Source organism: Candoia aspera, chromosome 12, assembly GCF_035149785.1.
Source record: "Candoia aspera isolate rCanAsp1 chromosome 12, rCanAsp1.hap2, whole genome shotgun sequence".
Taxonomy (NCBI): Eukaryota; Metazoa; Chordata; class Lepidosauria; order Squamata; family Boidae; genus Candoia; species Candoia aspera.
The window spans coordinates 20179895-20207742 of NC_086164.1; the positions used below are offsets into that span (position 1 = coordinate 20179895).

At 40.6% G+C, this 27848-nt stretch overlaps 1 protein-coding gene across 1 annotated transcript in view; it reads right to left on the bottom strand.

Annotated features, from left to right (window-relative positions):
- The window catches only part of ATRX (ATRX chromatin remodeler), a 116879-nt gene that overhangs the window by 14735 nt on the left and 74296 nt on the right, over positions 1–27848 (bottom strand). Inside the window, 13 exon segments of the mRNA XM_063313561.1 lie at positions 1379–1573; positions 3938–4115; positions 8696–8804; positions 11613–11713; positions 12175–12328; positions 16816–16988; positions 17111–17199; positions 17388–17518; positions 19087–19204; positions 20281–20456; positions 21330–21467; positions 26573–26750; positions 26932–27078. Coding sequence (XP_063169631.1) covers positions 1379–1573; positions 3938–4115; positions 8696–8804; positions 11613–11713; positions 12175–12328; positions 16816–16988; positions 17111–17199; positions 17388–17518; positions 19087–19204; positions 20281–20456; positions 21330–21467; positions 26573–26750; positions 26932–27078 — 1887 coding nt within the window.

Consider the following 27848-nt stretch of genomic DNA (forward strand, 5'->3'; position numbering starts at 1 on the left):
CAAAAAAACAAACAAACCTTGGGCTCAAAAGTCTTTAAAACCAATACTAAGCAATAATTCTTTGTGAAGAAATAAACCACATGCCTCAATATTGTGCTTTAAAGTCAAATTCTACAGCGAAAGCCCTCACCTGTGGTGGTTCTTTTTAAAAATACAAAAGGAACATTCACTGACAAAGGGAGAATAAGCAATTTCACGTGATCTCAGAGTTTACTAAAACCACTGAGGTGAGGGGGCTGAATTTCACCAGAGCTGCATGGGCAAATCCATCCGTCTTCAAGAAGACGGCGTTGGACAGGAGAAGAGGCTTACAAAATTCAGTCCCACTCAAAAATTCGTAATTCCTGCATGACAAGAACTGGCCTCCCACCAAATTCTTGTACTGCCATAGTTTCTGTCTTAGCAAAAGGTGCCACCCAGCAGTGTGCAAAGCAATATACTCCTATGTATCTCATGCCATTATTTTGTTTATCTGTTTTCAAAACATTTTTAAAAGTGCAGACTGGAACTTAAACATGTACTAAGCCTGAATCAAACAGGCATTCCCCCACCTCTGCGAGGGGCTGCTGGGAGTGAGGAGAAGCTCAAATGCTTCCCACTCCAAGCCATCCTGGGGGTGGGAAAGATTCCACAGGAAACCAGGGACCCTGAGGAAGGTCAAGGGGAAGAAAGAGGAAGCCCGCTGCCTCCCTCTTCATTCTGGTGATCCTGATAATGGCAAAAAGAGACAACCAGTAGGTAGTGACAACTAGAAGTACCCCTGCCTCCTCCCCCACTCTACTTTTCTTCCCACTAGTTGATCTGATGGCCTGCAGACATCACAACTACGGTTAATGGAAACTGGAAACCAGTGATGTGTTTTTCATCAGCCAGAGGATCAGCTGCCCAGGGAAACATGCGGGCGAATCTCAAAGATGATTCTGAAGGCTGGACAAAAAGCAGTGACCCCCCATCCTGCCTTAAGCAAGCACCCATTTCAATACAGACCCTCAGAATGAAGCTACATAGCAGCACATTGGAAGCCTAGAAAAGTGCGGTATTTCCATATACTCCTCAGATTGGAGCCATTTTTTTTGTACAAAGCAAAAAAAAAAAAAAATCCCACATCCTCTACACCACCATATGGAAGATGAGTTGTTAACCGTAGCTGTTCCAAGTGACCAAGAGGACAGGATCTCCCACGGGCACCAAGAGAAGATACTATCCCTGGGTTTGCAAATGTTGCCACCGCATCTCATTGGCTTGGTCAGAAACAAGCCCGCAGAGAAGAGAGACCCTGGCCTTCTCCCTCATGGCTTTTCGGGTTTCCTTTCTCCAGCAAGGACAGGGGGGTGACATATTTTGCTGCTGAAGATGCTGACGGCGTAGAGTGGCTTACTTTGGGTAACATGGGTGTATCCCTCTTCTTCTTCTTTTCTGAATTGGGATCATCCAGTAAGTCTGGTTCAAACGTGTAGAGTTCTGTGAGTTCGTTCATAGTAAAATGGCGTTCAACCTGCTGCTGATCAACAACTCGGAAAGACAGCGACTGTTTTGTCACCTGTCTGTCATAGATCTTGTCTTCCATTGTTCCCTTTAAAAGAAAAATGCATTAATGTTGGCTTGTTGTCAGTTTCATTAGGCTCATAGACTGTGAACCTACTTCAGGAAGATCTAGTCTCACTCACACACTACAGTAGTCATTCTCCTGATTAGACAATTAGCCTCTTCTCCAGGTGGGGCTGTTTCAAAGTTACTACAGGTTCAAGATGGTGGCAGTAACACGGATGGTGGCAGTAACAAGAATTATGCAAATGACATTATCACTTCCAGAAAAATTAAAAGGCAGGAATTTGTCTTTACACAATGCAGGGCCAAAACCTGGGGCTATCTGAAGACTCGCTTCTGCCATGTGAATGCATTCAGGCCCCAAAATTGGCCAGATAGAAAACATGCCATTAGCAAACATCATTGGCTATCAAGAAGTGGGCCTGATCTTGGGATGATACCAAGGCTGCTGATCCTCCTCCTCCTCTTTAATCTCTGGCAGGCTCTGAGAACGTGCTACCACCAAGGTGAGTCCCTTCCACAGAGGGGGACAGGAAACAGACGGTCTTCTTTCCTCCTTGCACAGGAAAACAGCTAACAGAAGGGCTCCCCAGCCATACGCCAGAAGGACTGGCTATTCAATCTTTCAAACACATAACCACATTACTGTATTTTATGCCATTTGAAATTTTAAGAATGTGAGAGTATCCCCACTGGAACAGGCTAGCGGTCCAGCATCCTCTCTCGTTACATTCTCTATCTCAGTGTTTCTCAATCTTGGCAACTTTTAAGATGTGTGGACTTCAACTCCCAGAATTCCCCAGCCAGCCAGTCCACACATGTTAAACTTGCTGGGGAATTCTAGGAGTTGAAGTCCACACGTCTTAAACTTGCTGGGGAATTCTGGGAGTTGAAGTCCACACGTCTTAAACTTGCTGGGGAATTCTGGGAGTTGAAGTCCACATGTCTTAAACTTGCTAGGGAATTCTGGGAGTTGGAAGTCCATACATCTTAATCTTGCTAAGGTTGAGGAACACTGGTCTATCTGGAAGGAAGAAAATTCCACCTCCACCAAAGCCTGGGACATGGGGGCATCCCACATCCTACATAATATGGTTTGTTTGGCTTTGGTTTATAGTGATGTGTGAATCCAGACATTTTGGTTTCTAAAAAGAAGTTTGCAAAGTACTATACCATCACACCCATGTTCTATAGCTTGTTCAACCAATCCTAGCTCAAAGCAGTGTTGGAAAACCTTTTGTTCTCATTAGGAGAGCAAGGACTGCTGGGCTAGAAACCAGGAGACTGAGAGTTCTAATCCCGCCTTAGGCACGAAAGCCAGCTGGGTGACCTTGGGCCAGTCACTCTCTCTCGGTGCAACCTACCTCACAGGGTTGTTGTAGGGAAAATAGGAGGAGGAAGGAGTATTAGGCATGTTCGCTGCCTTGAATTATTTATAAAAATAATAAAGGTGGGATTGAAAATAAATGAATGAATGAATGAATGAATGAATGCAAGGTGGGATAGGCCACATCCCACCCAAGGCCAGGAGTCTCAAGTGTGTGGTAGGAGAGGGGATTTGAGGGCTCTTTTCCTTTTTCCTCAGTTTTTAAAACCATGTTAACATTATTTTAGGGCATATACTATCCTTTTTACACATTTCCAGACTCAAAACTGCAAACCTGGTTTTTAGCCCCTGGAAAAAGAAAGCAAAACCCTGGAATCACGGGTTTCTTATCCTTGACTTTGGAATGTGACACTCCAGTCTGTACTAGACCTCAGCCAGCCAGCGAAGCTGCTGAGCAGCTTTTAAGGTAAGGGATAACTGTGCCTTCTTTGGAACTGATCCATCACAAAGCATTAACAGAGAGGCAGAAAATTAAGCTAGTGAATAATATAAACGACGTAAAAAATTGTTTTGGAATTTACTTCCAGAAGGTGCAGCAAGGGTTGCTGATACACTGTAGAGAGCTTTAAAAGGAGATGTGAAAAAAGTATTATGGAATCTCCTGCTTACAGACAACATGCCATTGGATATAACCTGCTAAGAGCAACTTTGCAGTAATCATAATATAAAGACATTTTCCCTTGGCTTGCTCAATTTTCCAAAGAGAAATGTATACCATCCAAGAGAGTTTGAAAAAGTATGGCTGATTGACATTTAAAAACAATTACATCTACAATTTAAAAACATTGACATTTAAAACAATTGTTTATGCCCTTTGAAAAATAACTTTAATTAAGCTAGGGAAATTAACAAATATGACAATAGGTTAAACAAGTGTCATCTTTGTGACCTGCTCTGTAGAATGTTAAAAATTTGAACTACATGGGGTTGTGTAATCAATGATTCCAAATACACTTAAAAAACAGAGTTCAATTATATGGAAAAGATTCAGCTCTGACCTACCTGAGCCAAGAATCGGTACACATACACTGGTTTAGTTTGCCCAAAACGATAAACTCTGAAGATACTCTGAATATCATAAGATGGGTTCCAAGAGGCATCAAAAATAATTACTCTATTTGCAGCTACTAGGTTTATCCCAAGGGATCCTGCTTTAGTAGAAATAATAAACAAACGACCTCTGCCAAAAAATAAAAAATAAAATAGAGAGTAAAATAAGGTTCAACTCCACTTTGCACTCAAATTAAACAGGGGTATGCTTTGCCTCCCCCCCAAAAAAACAGAGGAACATATTGAATATTCTTTAAATTTAGTGACAAAGGAAAAGACTTAATGCTTTTAATTGTATAATATATTTCAGATAAGTTATCTTCATTTCTCCATCAAGAAATTATCAAAACCCAGGCGTAATTTCTTTTTACCACATAATCTCAAGGTTCCATTGTTTAGTTTTAGGAATAAATTTTATTTTGCAGTAGATCTATGATCGATGCTGTTTTACTAAGACTTCACTAAGAGGCAGGAAAGTTCTCAATTTCATACAGTTTAGCAAGCAGCCCTGAAGAATCTCAATCATGGATTTGAGGAGTGGAAAGACAAAGAAACTTCTGCAGACCAAGATGCACTACAGGAACGATTAGCATTCTGAGGAGCCCGTTACGTTACACTGTAAGATGACCATACTAATTAAATTGACTTCCATGTTCCAGCTGGGCATATTTAACCTTGAGAAGAGAATATGAGGTAGTGTCAGTAAAACATTTTGAGCATGACATTCCACATTATGTTCTTTTTCCAGTGTAAAACTGGGTTCCAAATGCACAACCAGATATTTCACGTATTTTGGAAAGATTCTGAGCTTGTACCACAGCTGCTACCAGGCTGAAGCCGCCCCGAAAATGTTCAGCACAGCCCATTTTGCACACAGAGCATCCGTTTTGAACTTGAATCAAGACGCTTTGCAAAATTCTACCCCTGCAATGTTTTGAAACAAAACATTTTGCACACTCCTAATATTAAAGGAAGGCAGAAAGGAACATTCAGGTATCTTAAAAGTGTGTAACCTAATATTCTCAGTCTCTTAAAAAACCTTAGCTGTGGCCTCAAACATTTTACCAACTTGTAATTTTTTAAAGTGAGACTGGAAAAGCAGTAAATAACTAAGAAGAGAGAAATCTTACTAACTCAGTTTAATTTCAATTACCTTTAAATATAAATGAAATTAATTAAAATTTCCCAACCAGATTTAGAAGTGAAATCAAGCTGAATTTAATAGGTTTCCTCCCTATTAAGTGTGTCCCGAACTGCAGCCATAATTATGTTCTTTTTCGAACTGAAAAAGTAGCACAAAATCCTTTTGAGATGATAACACCACTATGACCTGCACTGAACTTGTGTGTTGGACAAACTATTACGTCAGCGATAAAACATCTTGGGCGGAGAAGCAAAGTATCAGTCTGATTCAGCCCACGGACTACTGTCACAAATCATGTCTGACTTATATCTCAGCAGATGGTTACTGGAGAGAAGTCAGAAGAAATAGAGTTCAATTTTTCCTTCTTCAGCTGCACACAGCTCACAACTAAAGGGAAATCACTTCACTATCAGTATGAGCCTTTGTAAACTCATGCTTGTGTCCTCTAGCCAGCTGGTCTTCTGCTGGCCTTTTTTTCAAGCATCAAGGCCTTCTCCAATGACTTGCTTTCAAATCATGAACCTAAAATATTTAAGTTTTAACTTCATGATTTGTGCTTCCAATGAGCAGTCTCATTTTATTTCATATGGTGTTGAATGATCTGTTCTCTACAATCTTCTCCAGCACCACAATTCAAAGGCATCCTTATATTGGTGGTGGTGCTCAGTCTTTCTCACAACCCAGCTTTCACAGCCATAAGTTATGGTCTGGAAACCATGGCTTTGGGAGTACAAACCTTCGTTGTCAGTGTGATGTCTCTGCACTTTAGTATTTTGTCTGTATCAATCAGCCCTTTGAGGTAGGCCAGGTCAGGAAACAGACATCACAGGAAATACTGGAACTTTACTTTATTGATATAAGCTCTAGTAATAGAATCTTGAAATCTGACAGAGTTTCCCCTTGTCTCAATCCTGTACTAAAGAGAGCCAAAGCAGGGCAACCTTACTGTCGTAATTTCCCGGGACTGAGCTTATGTTTTTCTAATGACATGCATATTTTTTTCAAGATGATCTCTGTACTCCTCTACAATATCTGACAGAATAGTCTTTATCTCACATAGCTATTCCATGCCTATATTCACCATACCTGTGAATTTCTGAGCCCAAGAAGAAAAAGTCAATTTCTACATCAACTTCTTCTCTAGCTATTTACATTGGGTTGGCATTGTCTTTTGACATATTCTTAAGGGTTTTTTTCTTAATATTAAGCAGCAGACCTGCCTTAAACTCTCCACCTTCACCTTTAACAAGTGATTCCTTAAGCCCTTCTCACTTCCAGCCATCGAAGAGATATCATCAGCATCTCTGAGGCAGCAATTTTAACTCCATTTCCTCTTTTTTCTAGCCCAGCATGATATATTCTGCATGTACATTAAGCCTATGTTTTTATTTATTTATTTATTTTATTTACCAGATTTGTCACCACCCATCTCCTCCGACCAGAGGGACTCTGGGCAGTTGACAATATAAAATAATAAATATATAATAAAATTTCAATATAAAGCACACTATAAAACAATTTCACAGAACTACCAAATATAAATAAAATCCAGATGGCTGTGGTCTCATTCACTCATTGCATAGGAGGGGCACTTCAAGGCACTAGCCAACCCCAAGTATGACTATTCTCCTCCCTGCCCCAAGCCCGGTGGCAGAGCCAGATCTTCAAATTCCTCCAGAAGGCTAGGAGCAATGGGGCTATCTTAACGGCTATCCACAATTTATTGTGATGTATACAATCAAAAGCTGTTATATAATCAGTAAAGTAAAGTAAAAACAGGTAGCTTTTTGCAACTCCCTTTCCTTTTCCATCATCCATTGGATGTTAGGAATATAATACTGAGTGCCCTGCTTCTTCTGAACCAGCGTGAATATCTGGCAGTCTTGTTCCAAATACTATTGAAATCAAGCATTATCTTACTAGTACGTGAGATAAGCTAGTTCAATATTTTAAACATTATTTAGCAATGTTCTTTTTTGGAATACAGATAGATCTTTTTCAGTCCCTTGCCCACTGCCGTGTTCTTCATACATGCTTTTCAAGTTGCATGTAGCATTTTAATGGCACTATCTTGTACAATTTTAAACAGTTCTGCTGGTAATTCTTACAGCTTTCCTATTGGCAGTATTTTCTCATTTCACGTTCCAGAACATATGGCTCTAATTCAGTGATCAACCTTCCTATGTGTCATCAGATCTTCCGTATGGTCAGGCCACCCTCTCCAGGCCTTCTTTCTCCAGGAGAACCTAGTCTTGCCTTTTATCAGGCCTACAGTTGCACAACTGGGAGCTCCATGTGATTCATGTAATTTACTTAAAGAAATATTTTGCCCTTCCCATTAAATTGTTGTGCTGCTTACCAGGATACAGTTCCTGGTCTCTTCTGGCTCTTCTCTAGGATTTTTAGTTGGGGAAAGTTTTGTTTTTTCTTTTGGTCTCTGTTGCCTTTTGCTTTCCACCTTTCTTCAGCTTTGGGATACTTTCCTTTGCTTCAGTGTTAATTACGTCACAAATTTCTGGCCATAATTCTCGAGGCACTCTTATTTACCAAATCTAATCCATTAAATATTTACTGTCAGCATTTAATCATAGGCAATGTGGTTGGTTTTGATTTGATTTTTTTTCTTTAGTTTAAGTTGCAATTTTGCAAGAGGTTTATAATCTGAGCTACAATTAGCACCGCATCTTATTTTTGCTGCCTGAATAGCCTTTGTAGATTATATAGTCAATCTGATTCCAATGTTGCTCATTCATTGATGTCCATACAGTCAATTTTTAGGTTGTTGACAGAAGGCATTTGTTATAAGAACTGAATTATCTTGGCAAAACTCTATTTGTCTACCCTCTGCTTCGTTCTGTACACCAAGGCCCATTTTCCTATTTCCAGGCCCTATTTTACCTCCAAATTAAGCATTCCTGTCTCCTATACTTGGTGTAACAGAGCCAGTTTGGTGTCATGGTTAAGGCATCAGCCTAGAAACTGGGGAGACTGGGAGTTCTAGTCCCACCTTAGGCACGAAGCCAGCTGGGTGACCTTGGGCCAGTTGCTCTCTCTTAGCCCTAAGAAGGAGGCAATGGGAAACCACTTCTGAAAAACCTTGCCAAGAAAACTGCAGGGACATGTCCAGGCAGTTGCCACGAGTCAGAAACTGACTCGAAGGCACCAAAAAACAAAGCAAAACACAAAAAAAACCCCTTGGTATGACATTTTCTGGTATTGTGGCAAAAGATACTACAAATTGCCATAGAACTGTTCAGCGTCTGCTTCCCCTGCATCTGTGGTTGGAAGGTAGATTTCCATCACCTTAGTACTAAAATGGCTTGCCTTAGATTCAAACTGAGATGATTCTAGCATGTTTGGTTTGTATATAAGCACAGGCTTCAACACCTTTTGTTAAAAGTGATGGCCGTACCATTTCTTCTATGATTTTCATGTCCACGGTGTTTCATATTTATTTATAGATCTCATTTCAAAGATTGGAAAAAAGGCAATTGATTAGGCTTGCCCAAAAATCAGGGGCTGCTAATCTACAGGTATGGCTCCCTTACATACACTTTCTTTCTTACCTGACATTGGTTACATCATTAAACTCTTCAGCCCACTTTTTTCTTGATTGAGCAGTAGTAGAACCATCCAAACGATAATAATCAATATTTCTGAACCATTTTCCTTCACCTAGGAATTTAAAAAGTGTGGGGTTTAGAGTATTATACAAGGAGGCAAGTGCCCATCATCATTTGACAGTTTCCATTTTTTTTAAAATGTTATTTATGAAGTTTATGAAAGCTCATGAAAGCTTATGACTTTTAATTGAATTTGTCTGAAAGGGTGCTACCAGATTCCTCCTAATTACTAGATTTGATACAATTGAGACATGTCGCAGACTTCTCCCACATATATCCAGTTTTGTGTGATGGACTCAGAAATATCATAAATGGCATGTTGTGTTTCCTCAGTGAAAAACTAAATTCTTGCTCAGTCTTTTTCTTTTAAAATTTATTGCTCTTTTCTGCCCACTTAACTTCAGAACACTGTAAAATACAGAGAGAGCCGAGGCACTAGTCACTATTTAAGGCTCAAAGGCATGTTTTATCATTTTTATAATAATTCCTTTTTTTGTATCTAATAATAATTTAGAACCACAGGTTAGGGTTAAAACTGCTGAACTGAAATGTAATTTACATAAGATGACTTAACACTACTTCAATTCCACCATAATTAAGCATATTTTTTCATACGCTTAATTGAAACAATTTACATTACAACTCAAAACAATTTACATGTCAAGGTTTTCAAATAAAATACTAATTAAGTATACATTTTGCAGAATTAATTAAATATATCTTAAAGAATATATGGACAGATAATTGTTAACTGCATTTTGAGATTTTTATTTCAGGAAATTCAGTTTTCTGATTTATGTACTGTTTGATTTGTCCCCTAGAAATTACATCCTTTAAATAAATTTTAAAATGTGATACTTAATCACTATGGACGATATTTATAAGAGCTATTTGCTCTACTTTTTAAAAATCTTGCTTGTTCCAGTCTCTGTAAGCAGCAAGAAGGGTTTTAAAATATGGGTGATGAGAGCAAAAAAATGTTTTTTAATCCTGCCTTTACTATTTTTATAAATAACTCAAAGCAGGGAACACACCTAATACTTTCTGGCTGGGCGACCTTGGGCCAGTCCCTCTCTCTCAGCCCAACCACCTCACAGGGTTGTTGTAGGGAAAATAGGAGGAAGGAGGAGTATTAGATATGTTCCCTGCCTTGAGTTATTTATAAAAATAGTAAAGGCAGGATAAAGAAAAACGTATTTTAAGCACTTTCTTTTCAAAATAAAGCAACGTAGCTATCAGGGAGTAGAGGATTGATGCTGTTATTTCAGGGACTCCTGAATGTTACAAATTTTCAAGAGAACAAAGGCCTCCCCCACGCCACTACAAAGAATGGGATAGATAAGCACGGATGCTACACTTAAACCAGGAGAAATGTTAACCAAACCAATTAACTGCATGATTGGATGAGATTCTTCCTAAATTCAGGGATTTGCCCTGCCGGTTTAGAGCAGGGTGTCTCCACCAGGGTTCTGTGGCACTCTCGGTTTCCATGAGAGGTCCCTAGGGGTTCCCTGGGAGATCACAATTTATTTAAAAAAATATTTCAAATTTGTGCAACTTCACATCGAAGAGGTACGTTTCATTCTTTATTTTCAGTTTAAGAACTCTGTTAATGCATATCTACAGGCCTACCCATGAAACAAATATAGTGATTGTGTAACTTCTGGCCTCTATTTGAGCCTGACTGCGCAGGGGTTCCCCCAGGCCTGAAAAATATTTCAAGGGTTCCTCCAGGGTCGAAAGGTTGGGAAAGGCTGGTTTAGAGGAACCTCGCATTTTTCTCCCAAATAAGAAAATCACTACTGATCTGTGGAGAATATGGGTACAAAAAGCACTCCTTGCTCTGGACACAGTACTGCAGGCAGTTCATTATCTCTGCCTCCAAGAAAAAGAAAAAGAATGGACTTGTGGAAAGGATAAAGAATAACTGAAGGAAAAACTGAAAGCATTTCTTGTATCCATTTTGGAGCAGATACATCAGCTTTGCTGGCTGGGCAATGCTGGGGGCTGAAGACCACACATCTTCAGGCTGCCAAGGCTGAGAAACACTGAGATACGTAGAGGGAAGAAAAAGGAAGAAAAGGGCCTCACGCTGCTTTTCCCACAGCTTGTGATGGGCGAAAGAGCCGGAGAAACAGGCTCCAACCGGGAGAGGAGGGCCTTGAAGGCCCCGCTGCTCGTAATGCTCTCTTCCTCTATTTCACATGCAGAATCTTTAGAGGCAGAATCTTTCTCTCCCCTCCCTCCCACCCCCATTTCCACAGGCCTCTTCCTTTAACTTCGCAGGGGGATGCTTTGTCCTCATTTCTGCTGACCCGTTTTTGTGAAGTTCATCGTTAGACAGTTCAACAGCTCGTCAGGTACGCAAAGCGAGCAATCGATGGTCCGGCAAAAAGGACCCGAATACCCCAAAGGTTCTCTGGAATTCTAAAAGCCTCAGAAAGCCAAGGACGGGAGTTAAAAACAGGAAGTCCAAATATTAAGGCAGTGAGACTTGCAGTTTAGATGCGGCACCAAAGATGAAGGCTTCTGGCTGAACAATTTCAGCAGCAGACACTGCAGGTATCAGATGACGGCGTAGCCGCAAGAGACAAAGAAATGCCGGGGGACTGTGCCTCCCTGCAACACACACAGTGTTTCTGGTGACAGGAAGGCACTTTCACAAACCAAGAATGTCTTTACCCAGGTGGGAGTAGAAAAAGAATCAGTCTCAGAAGAAACATAAAGGGACGGCACACCAAGGTTTTAAAGGTTCTGTGTTATGCTACCCTATGAAAAGAATATTAAAATGGGGAGTGTGGGGGTGAGGGGGTGGATGGAAAGATTCCCAGTTCTCTAACGTTGGTATGTGCTTGCTTACCTTTATATATTACTGGTTTTCCTTCTTCTCTGTCCCGGTTTGCTAACTCCAGAAAATCTTCTATCAAGTCTAGTGATATCAGAGATTGGCTGAACACTAAGCTGAAAATGGGAATAAGCAATATAGTTCTCAGTTTCCACATCTGTAGTTAGCATATCTGTGTGCTACGCTTTGTACCGTCAACTCAGTTCAGAAATGTAAGGGAATATTAAAAAGCTTGCTTTGCTGATCAGAGCAGAATGCAGATTGCAATTTTAGAGGGAAAAAAACCTACTGCGTTGTTGAAGTTCTTTAACTTTTGGGTTCTGGATTGCAGGTGTTTCATCACTTAACAGGCAACGTCACTGGTTCAAGGAATGCAGGTTAGCTCTTGCACCCGTGTTGCCTAATAGAGCAATGGAACATCTGCAGCTCAAAACCAAACCCTCAGGACTCCAACCATACAACATACCAACCCCGAGCTACACAGATTTGCTACCATTGCGGAGAAGAATATAGGAACGTAAAGCACACAAGTATTGTGAATGGAAGGCTTCCTTTTTCATCACCGAGAATGACTTACACTTTATCTCCAAGCTCTTCAGCCATGCGCAGGATTTCAAACAGAAGCATCATCTTCCCAGAATGCTCCAACACTTCAGCATCAGCATCAGCCACAAAGTCCTTATACCAATCAGGAGCTGGGCTGCCTGGATTGGAAGAGGAAGTAGTTTTACCTTGGGGAAATTAAGGGAAAAAAAGTGTTACTTAAAAACACAAATCATGTGTTCTTCTCCAAGCATTCAAACAAGCCATAAAAATACAGATTCTTAGCTAAACTTACACCTTGACCACAATATCGTATTATTATACCACAGATGCTCTAATCCTTAGGTTTAGGAACAGAAGGGGAAAAAATAATGCTTCCTGGCCAGGGAAAGAGCAGCTAAACGGCTAAAACATATAGTTGCGGGGTTTAGCTCTGTGATCTGTGCATCGTATTTCCTCTCACTAGACAGGGGGGCCCTCTGGACTGACACCAGGCACTGCAAGCCTTTCCTTGTCTTCCTGAAGCTGCTGCCACGGATGCCGAGGCTCAATTTTTAAGCACAGCTCTTACTGTTGCTGGTGCTGAAATCGAAGGCCTCTGTAATCTTGATCCAGGAAGGCTCCCCGGCCCCCATCAGCACGCCTGGTCTTTCAAGTCCAATTTGGAGGTAAGTTTCACAGCCCAGTGGACTGAGGCACACAGTGACAATGAGGGGCGTGACTTTCTGATGACCCCACCAAAGGACTATTCCCTTAGGAAAGAGTTTCCTGGAATCTGTGCTGTGCTTCTTGCAGCATAAGCTGTGGAACTCTCCAATTTCTTAGGCATTTATATATCCTTTTATCTCCAACAGTTACTCGTTTTATGCAGCTTAAACCTATCATTGGTTGTGACCACACATTGTATGTGTATATGTAAGCTTGTTGAAGTTCCCTTTGCAATTATTAAAATGGGATACACTATCACTTTATTAATGAACTAAACAGGCTAAAAAAAATAAATCTGCAGTCAGTTATTAAGACATTTGTTTAGGAAATAAAAACAAAAAGAAGTTCTTAGCTAGAATCCTGGTATTCAATGTTATCAAATAGCTATAAATTGTAAGTTTTATACCACAGTTAATGTAGTATCTACTTGCTCAGCTAGATTTCAACAAACTGTACATTATCTGAAATTTACATTCCCAGGAAATACCTTGAACTGCAAAATGCTCTATTCCTGTGTATCAAAGAATATATATTCCAGATGTACTTGTGCTAGAGTGTTTTATAGTGTATTTCAGACATAAATTATCTTTGCTTACAAGCAATTAGCTTTAATTGTTCTGAGACAGTCAAATAAATCCCTGAATTAATCTGAAAAAATGAAGGTGTAGAATGAAACAAGATGGGCTATAAACTTTCTCGGAGAATGGCATGAAGAATTATTGCCTTATCATTTACTGCACTACAGTACTTCATTAAATGTAAGGTTCTACGGAGTTTGCCGGTATTTAAATATTCCTTTGTAAGACTATAAATGTCTGCCATTTGTGCAATATACTTACCATTTGGTTAAATGGAAAAGAATTACCAAACTACATGCATGAAGAAATGCTGCCAGATACAAACAAATTACCAAACTATTTATTTCTCCTTCAGGAACCATCGTGGCATTTAATAGTACTGGAAAATGCTAAAGGATATTACAGTACTGGTACGCTATGCCGCCAAACACACTCCAGGCACTGAGCAGGATTGTGACGGTTTTCTTTCATAAAAGCTAAGGCTGGGATGTCCCACTACTGTACAGGAAGACGACATATGGTTGGAGAAGGCGGACACACATAAAAGCATCTAGAGCCTTACAACCTCCTGTTGGATTCCTATGTTATCTTTATTTATGTCACTTACATTCTTTAAACAGTGTAATAAGTCTGTGGCTTTAATCTCCACTTCATTACTGTATTATATACACAATGATTTATCGTAAATACAGAACAAGCTTTCTTCCTCTTGAAACTTCACTTTTGCTATTAATTATAGCATTTATTTCCATGGAATTTTCTCCTTGTATTATTTTACAGGTGTTACCACATACAGAACAAATTTGCTGAGTGCAGTATCTATTGAGGAAGTGGAACATTTAAACAAATGACCCATCATCTTACAATAATATACTTCAGAACAAGAAAATACACATTTTATTTCTATTGCTTTGGTTATTGCTTCAGAGAGGAAAAAATTAAACAGAGATGAGGTCACATTTTCATTTTGCTAGCATGAGCAGAGAAAACCGACAGTGCTGCATTCAACTTTCCCTCTGAAACTGTGTTCAGAAAACCAGCGACAAGAGAAGCTGCTTTAACCCAGGCACGAAATGGCACCTCTGAAAGGCACTACTTACCAGCTGCAATTTCCACACTGCCTTCAAGAGCCTCTTCTATGTACCCCATAAGGAGCATGCTGCAATCATCCAACCACCCTTGGCACCAGTTCTCCCATCTAAGACAGTGAGACTTTGCTCCCGGCCTTCTGGAAGAACTTGAAAACCTGGTTCTGCTGCCTTGCTTGGGGTGGGAGGGGCACCAGTTCTTCTTGGGGGTGGCTGGCACGGTAGATCCCTCCCCAGTGAATGAGATCCTCGCTCCTTGGATTTTGTATTTATTTATCATTATTTATTGGTCTGTTACATTGTAATTTATATGCTTTCAATTTTGATTCTATTGTAAACCACCCAGAGTCCCCCTTTTGGGAGAGATGTGTGGTAACAGAAATTAAATAAATAAATAAATAAATATCGAAGTCCAGCTACCAGAATCAGCCACCCACAAGGTAGCTTCAATTTTGGAAGAAATCAAAACACTACAGGTTGAGATCAAGGCTTAAATGTATCACATACAGTTCATTCTTGAGCATTTAAACCAGGGGTTCTTAACCCTTTTGTGCCACGACCCCTTTCAGAGTCTGGTGAAGCCTCCCCACCCCTTCTCAGAAAGATGTATTTAAACATCTACTTAGACTGACTTCCGGTGGGAATGCCAGACTGAATGGTTCCGCTTTTTGAAGCAGAGCCGGCGGCGCAGCAGTTTCTGGGTGCAGGCTGGGTTCCTGCAGCCTGAAGAATTCTCCGGAGGCAAGGAGAATCTGGGAAATCACCCCACTTATTCTCAGACAGCAGTTTCTTGCGAGGGGGGGTGTCGCGGAACGGAGTTCCTGCAATCAATCCGTGAATGGGACTGCTGCAAGGTGGGGCTGTCATCTGGTTCAAGGCTGTGCCGAAGCCAAAAAATGGACTTTAGATCTGGTCACCCCATTTCTTAGACACTTTATTTTTTTGCTTATTTGTTATTTATGAGAGGCTTTTTACAGCAAATAAACGCTGAACCTCTTGGAGATTCTCATTATTTTGGGGATTTTTTAATTTGGAAATTTAGTTTCTTTATATATAAATTGCAACATTGAAAGTCCAGATTACTGTTTTTCTTTTTTCTTTTTAATAAGTTTTAAGGAATATTGAAGACTTCCCTTGTTTTGACGATTCTACACACGTGGAGTTAAAATTGACCTTTCTGTTTTTACATTCCCGTGGGAAGCTGTCTTTGTTATTACTTTCCACTACGCTGATTGGTTTACTTCCTTAAATAATAAGTCAGAGGATACTTTCGCTGAAGAACAAGTGTTGCCTTCCGAACGGAGTTAGTTTTCCCGAGTCACTAGAGGGCACCATAATCTACTGTGGTGAGACACGGAAGAAATTAAGCTGATTTTCGATGAGTTCAAGCTTAAAGTCACTCTCAGAAGTTGTGGAAACTAAAGTGTGCCAGCAGTTGTTGGAGAAAATAAAAAATGCTGTGAAATACCCAGAGTATAAAGTTGGCTTTTTAAAGAAGACGACAGGGATTAGGGATTCGGAGTTTAAAAGAGAACTGGGAAAGACTGAATTGTTGAAATTTGAAGGAGAGAATTGGACTTGAAAAGAGAAGTGGGAAAGCCTGTACTGTTGAAATAGGAAGAAAAAGACTGGAAGGTCTAAAGTATTGGAAGGTCCCAGAGGAAAATCTGGACTTTTTAAGGCGTGATGAAGAAAAGATGAAGGTGCAAAGGGGGAAAGTTCTCTGTACAATGTTGAGATATGTAAATGCTTTGGTTTATTTTGAGGCGGGATAATTTTTTAAATATTTTTGTCAGGGTGGCTTTTTAAGGGTTAAATCGTGTATATTATATATACAGAGGAAGCCAGTCATGCTCAAAAGGCATTACCGGTACAAGTACGCGATGCAGCGACGCACGTGGCGTCCCTGGTGCCCCCTGAGCTTGGTGGTCTGCTTGCAGGCCTTCCATTACCCAGCTAGGTAGCATCATCAGTGCAGAGTAATATACATGCTTCTTTATCAGCCCATTAAAGCAAAAACAAGACAAACTAAATGTCAGTTAGAGATTAGTGAAAATAAATTGTGTTTTTTTTCCCATCCAAGTCCACAGACCCCCTGAAATCCACCCAGAGCCCCCAGGGGCCCGCAGACCCCAGGTTAGGAGCCCCAGCTAACAACCGTCCAGGGCTAGAAAAAGCAGCGGCGGCAGCAGCACTGCGTGCAGAGCCATGGCAACAGTGTGGGAGATGGAGTGGTGGAGTTGATTGCCTTTGACTGCCCACTCAGAAGAGCATTCAGAATCCACTAAAAATCTTAGTTACCTTCATCTGCCTTTAAAACGATTGGAGGGTTGTTTACTGGCTCTTCCACCGTTCCTTCTCCACCTCCCCGAGATCTTGAATTCCAGACTTTAATCACTTCAACGTCATTGTCACTCCCGCTTCCGCTAGAGCTACTGTCTTTCTTAGATTTCTTGCCCTTGGTTTTCTTCTTTCTAAAATATATATACATTTCAGCATGAAAAGTCTTCAGGGACACTAATTTTATTCTCAGCTGTTTAACAGGTAACTCCATCCATAAATCTGTTTACTGTTTCAGAGGAACAATTGAGCTTACTTAGTATATTCATCAGAGCTTAAGCTCACTGACGTTTCTTCGGAATCAGATACTATGAAGTCATCAAGACTGTCTTCATCAAAATAACCCTGAAAAACAAGGCATTTTTATTAAACACAGCCATCCTTTCCTCAAACTTTCAGAACGCAAATTAAAACACACACATAGAGAAAAAAAAATATGTAACCAGCTATCAAAAAGTGAAACTCTCTAGAATTTGGCATGTCTCACTGCAGAGCTGTTGTGAGAGACACAAAGACAGACAGATGTAGATTACCTTGTTTTCTTTGCTAATATAATCCAGCTGCAAACACCAAGGATGAGTCCAAATTCTGCTTAACATCTGGAAATCTTGGAAGAGTTTAGCTCCAGCTTTGCCTCTTCCACCTTCACTGCTGTTGCCGACACCTGACAATGAAGTTCAAGTACATACTTGAAATCAGTTAAGCAAACTGTAAGTTAAGCAAAATATATTTACTTTCATACAATGCATCAGTAATTCACCCTCTTTTTCCTAGTAACGTATAACACAGACAGAAAGGCTTCTCCCATTGGTGCAACACTGCTATCAGAGATCAGATGATTCAAGCAACTGAATTAGTATTTTCTCTTTTTTAAAATTGCTAAAAATTAATCATCCATCCTGTTGTAAAAGGATGTTTGACAGTCTATATTATTTATATGCACATTTCATTTCAGTTATGCAAACTACATTTTTAATTTATTTATATGAATAGAAATCCCATTCTGAAAAAACAAATTCACAGTATTTTTCCATATGAGGCTTTAATATCTACTGCAAATCATATTTCAATAACTTCTTATACTCAGTACTAAAAATAGAAAATTGTAGAATGCTGAGGCTTTTTTAACTTTTTAAGAGTAGCTTTCTATAATTCAATCTCAATGTCCCATAAAATTAAAATAGTTGGGGAAATTCAAAACCCATTAAAATTCCCAAAACTTTAAGTACATTTGACAAATTAAATTTTAACTAATAATTATATCCTGTTTCACTCTAAAGAATATTCCATAATGCCTTGACTATTCATCTGTGTGGAAGTGAGTTTGAAAATTTGGAAGATCTCAATAATGATAAAAGGGCGTCCATGGTATATAAATTTAGTATCAAAATCATTAGAGAAATATAATTTCTCTCTAAGGAGCAGAAACACCACCACAGATATAGTCAATCTGCCAACTATCTACCCACCTACGGAATGTTAACGTGAGCCACTACAGTCATTCAGATCAGAGACTTTCCTGACCTGCAACGTTTTTGCAAATTTGGAGCAGCAGTTTCCAATCACAAGAGTTGTGAGGATTCCCAAAGCCATCTAGACTCAACCTGTATCATGCAAAATCTCCACCTGCCATTCCAACAGTCCTTGGTACACCTGTCATCCAGGAATTTATCCAATCCCCTTTTAAAGTCATTAAAGCCAGTGTCCATCACCATGTCTTCCGGTAATAATTTTTTTTATGTGTTAATTATGTGTTGTTGTGTGAAATGCTCTTTTTTGTCTAACCTCTCCTTCCAATCAGCTTCAGTGGATGACCTGGTATGTTTGGAGAGAGGGAGAAAACTCCTTTCTCTGCACCATGGATGATTGACTACATCTGTCTCCTCTTAGACATCTTTTTCCAAGATAAGGCCCCAGCCTTTTCTTGTAGGGAAGATGTTCAAGCTCAGTGGTTGTGCACTTTTTCCAGCTCTGCTATAGCCTTTTTAAAATGTAGCAACCAACACTGTATACAACACTCCAGCTGCAGACGTATCACCAAGTTGCACAAGGGGATTCCCATTCTCCCTGGACACAGATCCAGCAAGATCATCTGAACCATCCCTAATCAACATCATCAAAGTAAAAAAAGTAACTAACCCCACACTCCAATTCAGCTTTGCCAACTCCCTATGCAAATATCCTCAGGTACTTTTTTACAACGATCGAATAGAACAGTGAATCATGCCTTACCTGTTAAGTGATCCAAGTAATACTGATACAGTTTACACTGAATGGGAGTCATTCTAACAGCTAGGACATACTCATATTTTGGTGGCAGGAACTTCGTTAATGCTGTATAATCTTTCCTCTACAATTGTATCAGAAAAAAGAAAAGCTAGAATACTGTTATCGAACAATAAGAACATCAAAGTAACCAAGCCAGACTCAATTGACTTTGTAACTTAAAATACACGGAACAAGTCAAATGCTTAGGAAGGACAATTTTAGGATTCTAAGCGGTGAAATCGTTCAGCATTCACATGAGGGCCCCCTCCTTCCCTGGGAGACCAGGGTACACAGAAGTATCTCTACAGAGTGTAACAACCCTGTGACACAGACGAGGTAGATGCACTGGCTTGATTCAAGCATAGGGTTAAGCTGAAGTACCTGAGACTGAGGCTTTGGTGTTCCACAAGGACAAGCTTCAAAATGTTCACTTTTATGTTTAATTAACCTCATCGTGCCAGTGGTTATCTTACATATGGCTTTATGACACAAGCCAACTTTATAAACATAGTCTGTTTCAAGTGAACTTTAATTAAGACTAATCACAGTTTATGCAGGTTAGGACATATAACTATGCACTCTCCTCCTCTGGAGAGGAAAAGGAAGAGAACTTACAACCACAGCTCAGCATCGTGCTGAAATGCAACTATAGTAATGTGCCTTACACCGCCTGTCTACAACTGACATACACAATTAAGTTATCACCATTTTTTGCAAAAGATTTTTAAAAGAGGAGGGAAAGAGAAAGTAGAAACACAAATAAACAATGAGAAAAAAATTAAAAGGTTAAGAGAATCCCATGTTGTAGCTTGGGGTGAATTGTGGGTCACAAGTCTAAAAAGATTAAGAGTTCTGCCCTAAATTATCTTCCATAGATATTATCCAGTAATTGCAGGCCACCCTGAGTGCCCATGGCTGGTGGGGTTTACATTTTAAAATAAAGAAAAATAATCAAATGGATGTGGGCAAATCAAAGCTTTTAAAAGATTTTCTTTCTTGTTAATCAGGAATAATGGATTGCTTGTTAAGAGAAAGGTATAACTTCAGTTGACAGGAGGAGAGTATCAAAACACAAAACCCTTTAAGTTTCAGTTTCAGATGTTAGGAATTTTTAACTCTCACAACAGAACAAGGTAATACAAATCAAAATTCACACACCTGAACACATCCAGCTAACATTTCATACAAGATGTGTGCCCGCTTTTTCATCACCCTCACATCTACTAGAGTGGAATCAGCGCACTGGCCATTTTGGATTGGATTTATAAATCGATTTCGGAACTCCTTAATTGATCCCAGCAAATTCTCCTTGATGAAATTAACCATGCAGTGATCTGAGGAATGACAAATATTACCTTTTAGTGCCTACTCTTTCCATAGGAGAGTAACCCTGGTGTGAGGCTTTAATTAAGATGGACAAATGTATATTCACCGAGGCCTTCTCTATTTGGGTGGCCGTGGTCCAGAAAGGCAGCTTATAAATATTTAAATAAAATAAAGAAATATTTGGAAGCAGGTTCAGGCTGTTCTATATTTTAAAAGAAAGGGATTATTCGTTTAAACTGGGGCTTGGGCTACAAGCTTGCACCCAATCTGCGCAGTAACGTCCCGAGGGCACGATGCAGAGCCCTTCCCAGCCTCCTGCAACTCAGCATGCCATTTCCAGCCAGGCAAAGCCTCTCGATGCCTAGCTATCAAGTAACACGAACCCAGGGTTTTGGCATGCAAGATATTCTCTTCCAAGAGAAGCAGCAGAATTGGTGAACAACTGAGCCAAGTTTCTGACTGTTTAAAAAAAACACTGATGCAAGGCAGGGCCACTGCCACCCCCAAAGGCACAAGTCTGCAGTCCTAGCAGTCAGAGACTAGGCCAATCCTTGTATGAGGCTTTTTTTAAAACACAATCATATTAAAATTTTCATGCTGCATTATACAAATTACAGGGAGGGAAGGAATTCAAGGAGAGCACCAGCAAAAGAATCTTTAGTAAGCGTGGAAACAGTGTGCACAGACTTACAATAATAAATGCAGATGCTTGCTGAATAATCAAACTAGGAATACATTTGAGGATTACAAGTGAGGAGAAAACCAAAGATGCATGGAGCATATTATTTTATTCCATATTAACAGAACTATTTAATTTATTTTTACTGAAACTGCAGACAAATATAAAACACATGTTTGGCTCCCTCTTGAAATGTACTTACATTCTATGAGATTGTTTTGCAAGGGGGTTCCTGTAAGAATTATTCTTCTCCTGGACCTGATAGAATTCATGGCTTTAGAAACAGCAGAAGCTTCATTTTTTAGTATATGTCCTTCATCACAGATAACAAAATCAGGGCCTGAAATTACAGAAGATGTAGTATCTCACAGATGTCTGCCAAGTATGGAACGCTGCTTAAATGCCAAACCATGAGGAGGTAAGTGTATTCATTTAACTCCAAATAAGCATCTTCTGCTAAAGTGCAGATGGTCCACCTGACAACTTATTCTAAACTGCTATTCTATCTCTACGTACAATACAAATACATGTGCAACCTGTGCTGGTGGCCTGCTCATAAACACTGAGTGGGATCTTGCAAGCAGCTGTCCATGATGACAATTTATTCTATACGTGTAGCATTTCTACTGGATATATACCTTTGGGTATGATTTGTTATAAGCATTCTCTCAAAAGGGAGGCCAGGCAACGGGGCTGTGCCATTACTTTGGATTCAATTTGGAAGAGGTGATTTACAGAATGCACAGCAGTGTAATTGTCGCATCTATCTGGAATTCATTGAAGTAATTACGGCCACAGCAGTTCTGGGAAAATGATGCAGCTGCTTTAAGGAGTTGCAAACCAATGTTGAGTCTGCACTCCCATGTGATCTGAAACATCTTTTCCAAACTGAATTCAATCTATTGCATAACTCTGGCAAGTAACTGCCCAGAGAATGAGAAAAACATACTAACTCTTTTACTTGTCATCAAGACATAAATTAGTATAGGACAATGCACTTTCTGTATTTTAAAAAATCTTCAATGTCAGAAACTCAAGAGACCTGTGGCACTGAACAAATTCCTAGAATTTAAGAACACAAATAAGCATTTGATTAGACATATGCAGGAAACAGACTTATTTGATGCATGATAAAATATTCTGTTAATTCTTATGAAAAATGTCTCACCAAGAAAATATGCATACAGGTTTTTTCAAGTAATGTTTTTCAATGTTTTTTTATAAACACAGGTCACAGCACCATCTACTGGTAACTGGAAATAAAATTAAAGTTGGGTACACACATATGGAAGTGACGATTTCCATTACTGATTCACAGCAATACTCAAAACAAGTTATCAAGATGGCAGCAACTACCATCAACTGGCTAGCCTTACAATTAGGCTTTCTCCTATGTTGTTTTCAAACATTGGTGAACTTTGTCACCCAACTTCTGTACGAAAGGAGATTATGAGGATGTCAGGGTATGCAGATTTTCTTTTAATCACCCAAATAGGTTGGGTGACAAAGTTCACCGATGTTTGAAAATAAATGAGGACCATTAAAAAAGGAAAGATGACCTATTCAGTAGGCAACCATTATACGAATAGGTTTATAAGGGAATAATGTAAATACAGGTAGTCCTCAAGTTACGACAGTAATCAGGACCAGAATTTCTGTCACTAACTGATGCAGTCTTAAAGTGCAATATCATGTGACCGCATTGTTTAGTGACAGCAATCCCAGCAGGCCCAGTTGTTAACCAAATCCCACCAGTGATTAGGTGAGGACCCACCCCGATCCAAGCCATTCCCAGTTTGGTCCCCCCACCCACCCATCTCCCCACATCTCTGCACTTTTGGCCACCCTGCACAGTGGCATTCCTCAGCTGCGGCAGTGCTGGGGCTGAAGTAGAGGCCCACGGTCTTCAGCAGTCTCAGCTGACCGCCACTGCCCCCAGGCTTCTACTTCAGCCCCAGCGCCACCACCGCGGAGTGCCGCCTCAAGCCCCATGCCGTGGCCAGCCATCCCAGGGCCACAGCGCAAAGTCCCAGCCGCCCCCACCACCCTGTGCTCCACAGGCCCTGCAATGCCCAGCTGACCTTCGCTGCCTTCCTCCCGCTGACGAGGCACGCCTGGCTTGGCCCTAAGCAAGGCTGCTGCTGGCCGTGCCAGGCCTTCTTCCCGAGGCTGCTCGCCCTGTTCTTGCAATGCTTTGGAAAGCCTTTGGAAAACTTCTAGGCCTTCCAAAGCATTGCGAGAGCAGCACACGCTATTTGCCACTGTGCAGGGCAGCCAAAAGGGATGGGGGCAGATAGGCGGGTGGGGGGAGTTGAAGCGCCCTGCAGTCTTAAGTGTGGGTGGACTGCCAAGCTTCTGAATTTTGATCACATGACTGACTGCGGGGATGCTGCAACGGCCATAACTTCGGGGATCAGGTGTCATTACCATTTGTTCAGTGCCGCTGTAACTTCAAAAGGTTGCTGAACGAATGGCCATTAATCAAGGACTACCTGTAGAAAGTTAAAACCATCAAACAGATTCCTAAGAACTAGGACCTTCCAGAAAACACAGAATGCTGAACAAAGCACAAGAAGGAACAAGGAAAGCGTCTTTTACAAAAGTTCACAGCACATGACCTGAAGGCTGCACGAAGCCCCCTCCAAAGCCTAAGTACGTACACACACACGATTTCCAAAAGTTGTTTTCAACGTAACTTGACAGACATCATATTAAGTTAATTTAAATTTTAAACTGAATTTCAAATGAAAATGAAATTACTCAGATTGAGTTTCGCTCCTGGCTACATTCTGAAGCACTCTCTCTCCCGGGTGCTACTCTAAGCATGGCTTTCAGCCCAGAAAAGGCTGTGCAGCTCTGGAAGGAGAGATTACAACTGGGTTTTTAAACACTAAGATCTTCCCTGCTTTAACAATTTGATTCAAAGGCCTGGAATGGGAAAATAGCTCTTCAGATTATCCAGAATTATTTCACTGCCCCAGATTTCAGCCCAAAAGCAAAAAAGCAGAAACAATTACTGCTTCATTTAAACTGGAGGGACATCAAGGTCCTTGTTTCCAAAGCAGGCATTCTAAATGTAAGTCATTCCCTTAAGGGCTGGGATACACTACAAAGTTTTGTTTCAAGTCCCCCTTTTTTCCCTGAGTGCTAAAAAGGGAGGCCATAAATCATTGCTGTCATCATCTCCATAATGAAAATTGGGAGGGAGGGGGTGTTGCCTGGCATGCCACTTGCCTACAGCCAGAACAAGTTTCATGGAGTTTTCGCCATTCTTGCTTACGAATTTCAGCCTCAACGCATTCAGCTGGAGAGTTGCAACTGCACCGAGGGAAGCCAGACACAGCTTTCTATACAGTCCAGAACTGTCAGTCATGCTGACAAGCACACTTGGATTCACACAAACATGAGTACAACACATCCCCTCCTCAAGAGGCCATCCTTGGACCCAATAGTTTTGGATAACTTCTATTCAGTCTCCAAACTTCCCTTTTTAGGAAAGGTTGAAAAAAATGGCAGGAGTGCAGCTTCAGAGGGCCCTGGATGAAACAGGTTACCTAGACCCTGTTCAGTCAGGACTCCGGGTGGGCTACAGTACCAAGACAGCATTAGGTTGTATATCCATCCTGGCCCTCCGGGGGCTCTCAGTAGCATTTAATACCATCAACCATAGTATCCTTCCAGGCCAGCTTTGGGGATTGAGAGTGGGGCCACTGTTTTGCAGTGGTTCTCCTCCCACCTCTGTGACTGGGACTAGTCAGTGTTGGGGAAGGAGAGGTCCAGCAGGATGCCCCCTTTATATGTGGTGCCTCAGGACGTGGGTGTCTCACCTCTCCTATCTAACACCTACATGAAACTGCTGGGTAAGGCCATTCAGCAACAACCCAATTGCTCCCCACTACCCCATGCCAGGCAGGTGATGAACTTCAGGTGCTTGCCCAGTGCCTGGAGGCGGTAAGGACCTGGATGGGGAGAAACCGGCTGCAACTCAACCCTAGCAAGATGGAGCAGTTGTGGATTTTTGGCCTCCCGGGGTCAGGAGAGATGTTATCCTGGACTTGCAGCTCTTGAGGGGGCCCTTGCACAAATTCATCTTGTGTCAATTGTGCCCATTCCTGGACTGGGGGCCCTGGCTCACAGTCACCCACACCTTAGTCACTTCCTGATTAGGTTACTGCTACATGCCCTATGGGGAGTCACCCTGGAAGACCATTTGGAAGCTGCAACTGGTCCACAAGGCGGCAGCATGCGCAGTTCTGGGCACTCTGGACTTCACCTGTGTTATACTGCTATTTCATGAGCTGCACTGGCTTCCATTTGCTGGTTATCATCTTTAAAGCCCTATATGGCACAGGGCCAAGGTATCTGCAGGACCACCTTTCCCTAAGGGTATCTGCCCATCCCACTGGGTTCCATCAAATGTTGTCGCAGAGCGGGACCTCAGAGGTGTCTCTTCTCCATAGCAACCCTGGCCCTTTGGAATAGCCTCCCATCCAAGAATTGGTGAAGCCTTACTCTTTTAGCCTTCTAGAAGGCTGTGAAGACCTGACTGTTCCCCCAAGCACTGGGCTAGGATGGGGTTGAGACAGGGGTCACTAGTATGGGTGGATGCAATGCCATGGTGGGGAGGGTATGATGTGTTTTTATGTTGTTGTTTTTATTGGCTGCTGTGAGCCACCTAGAATCACTGAGTAAGAGGCCAAATAAGTGCTTCAAATAAAACAAATAAATAAATAAAACAATAAGTGCTTTAAATAAAACAAATAAAAACACAGTACAAACTCCAGGTCATCTCATTAAGCAAGACATTAAGAAAAGCAGAGAATACACACTTTTTACACAAGCTTTATTCAATTGAGCTGCGCTTATATTTCTCTTGTGGCGTGTCAATGCTTTCAGGTACCCTGTTGTTTATCAAAACTAAAAATAGAAATTTGGAGAATACTATTCACCTTTAAGACTACAATGGGAACTACAGAAGTTTGGGAGCTCCAATTACATTCTGTTTCCAGGCTGGCTTTCAGAACTTCTGTCCTGAACTCCGCTGAAAAAATTAACCAGAGCTTCAGGCCTACAACAACTACCAAACACCAGCTTTATTTCTTTTTTTGGAGAGGGTTGTTATAATACCACACACTTAAAGCTTCTGTATCTTTCAAACTAAATCTTAATCTTATGTCCTGAGAAATCCAAGAGAATTCCAAAGCATATCCCAGTTTTCCAGTTTTACCATTCGCCAATCAAGTTATCAATCCCTCTCCTACAGGGGAATGCTGATACTTTCTCCAGTTTCACGAGTAATCATGCCGCAGCCTGCCCTGTTCTACACACCTCTTGCTTTGCATATAGAATGGGACATCTATCTACTCAGGCACGACTCTTCCTCTACATGACTTGCTTACTTGCTTGCATGTCACAGAAGGAATGATCTGCAGTATTCTGGCTTACCAGGATCAACCAAGGCTTTGTTGAATATTTCTTTCAGTTTTCTGCTCTTCACATTCTTTCCTTGTGCAAGGTTACGATACATTTCATAGCCTATGATCATGACACCTCCTTCGTCCTGCCACCTTTGCAACATATAGCTCCTCTCTTGAGGGCGTTTCACCGTTGCTAGTTCAGAAACCTTGGGAAAGCAAGCAAATAAATGGTTTTTATTTTTTTAAGTCAACATGTAATTATAATGCACTCTCAGCATATGAATGTGGATTATATACTCAAAGTCCCGACATTCATACTTCTAAATGATTAATTTACCATTCCTGAATGCAGTTGCACTCCACCCATCCATATTAAACTTCAAATACCTCAAGTTTCTCATCGTCTTCTAGGCCTTCTTGCCATTTCTCAAATTCATTCATCCAGTTAAGGGCCGTATTCAGTGGACACACAACAAGAGCGGTTCTGAAATCCAGTTTGTCACATAACAAAATAGTATGAAGGAAACTAACTACCTTCAAGAGAAAGCCAAGAAAATCGGCATTAGAACACATCTGCACCTGAAAAAAAAAACTTTTTCTTTTAACAAACAAAACACGGAGACAGAACATGAGTGTTTTTTTTTTTAATATTAAAAGTATATTTTGATATACTTTGTGCAAGTTAACAACTTTCTTCTTGCATTAATTTGCTGTGTGTATTTAGTTTGTAACCAAAATGGCCAACTGATTTTGCCCTCTTTCCATTTTTCCTGATCTTAGGTAACCCCTTTTTATCTATCATGAGTTGTATGGAACATACTAACCCGAAATACACCATGTTTTAGTAAAGGAATAACAAGAAAAGTCTGGTTCTTAATGAAGATACTGAGAAAAGAATATACATTCCTCAGAAATGCTTTTAAGCCTCTGTACCAACTGAACTATTATTGAATATTGAAGATAAAATACAATCCATTTCTTATAAAATAAATAACTCATTATTTTGGTTCAATCTTGACAGCAGTCTTTGAAGGTTATGTTTGTTCTGAAAATGTTTTTCCAGATAGAAAATACAGGTAATCCAATTTGTACATTAATTGATCATTCTTTTTCAGTGTAACTATTATAGTTTTTGACGTCGGATGCTCCCAATTGAAAAACTCTACCAACGAAACATTTAAGCATTATTTAAAGTGGGGTGTGTGTGTGTGTGTGTGTGTGTGCGCGTGTGTGCATGTGCATCTTCGAGTCAGTCTTGACTCCTGGTGACTGGCTGGATAAGTCCCTGCAGTTTTCTTGGCAAG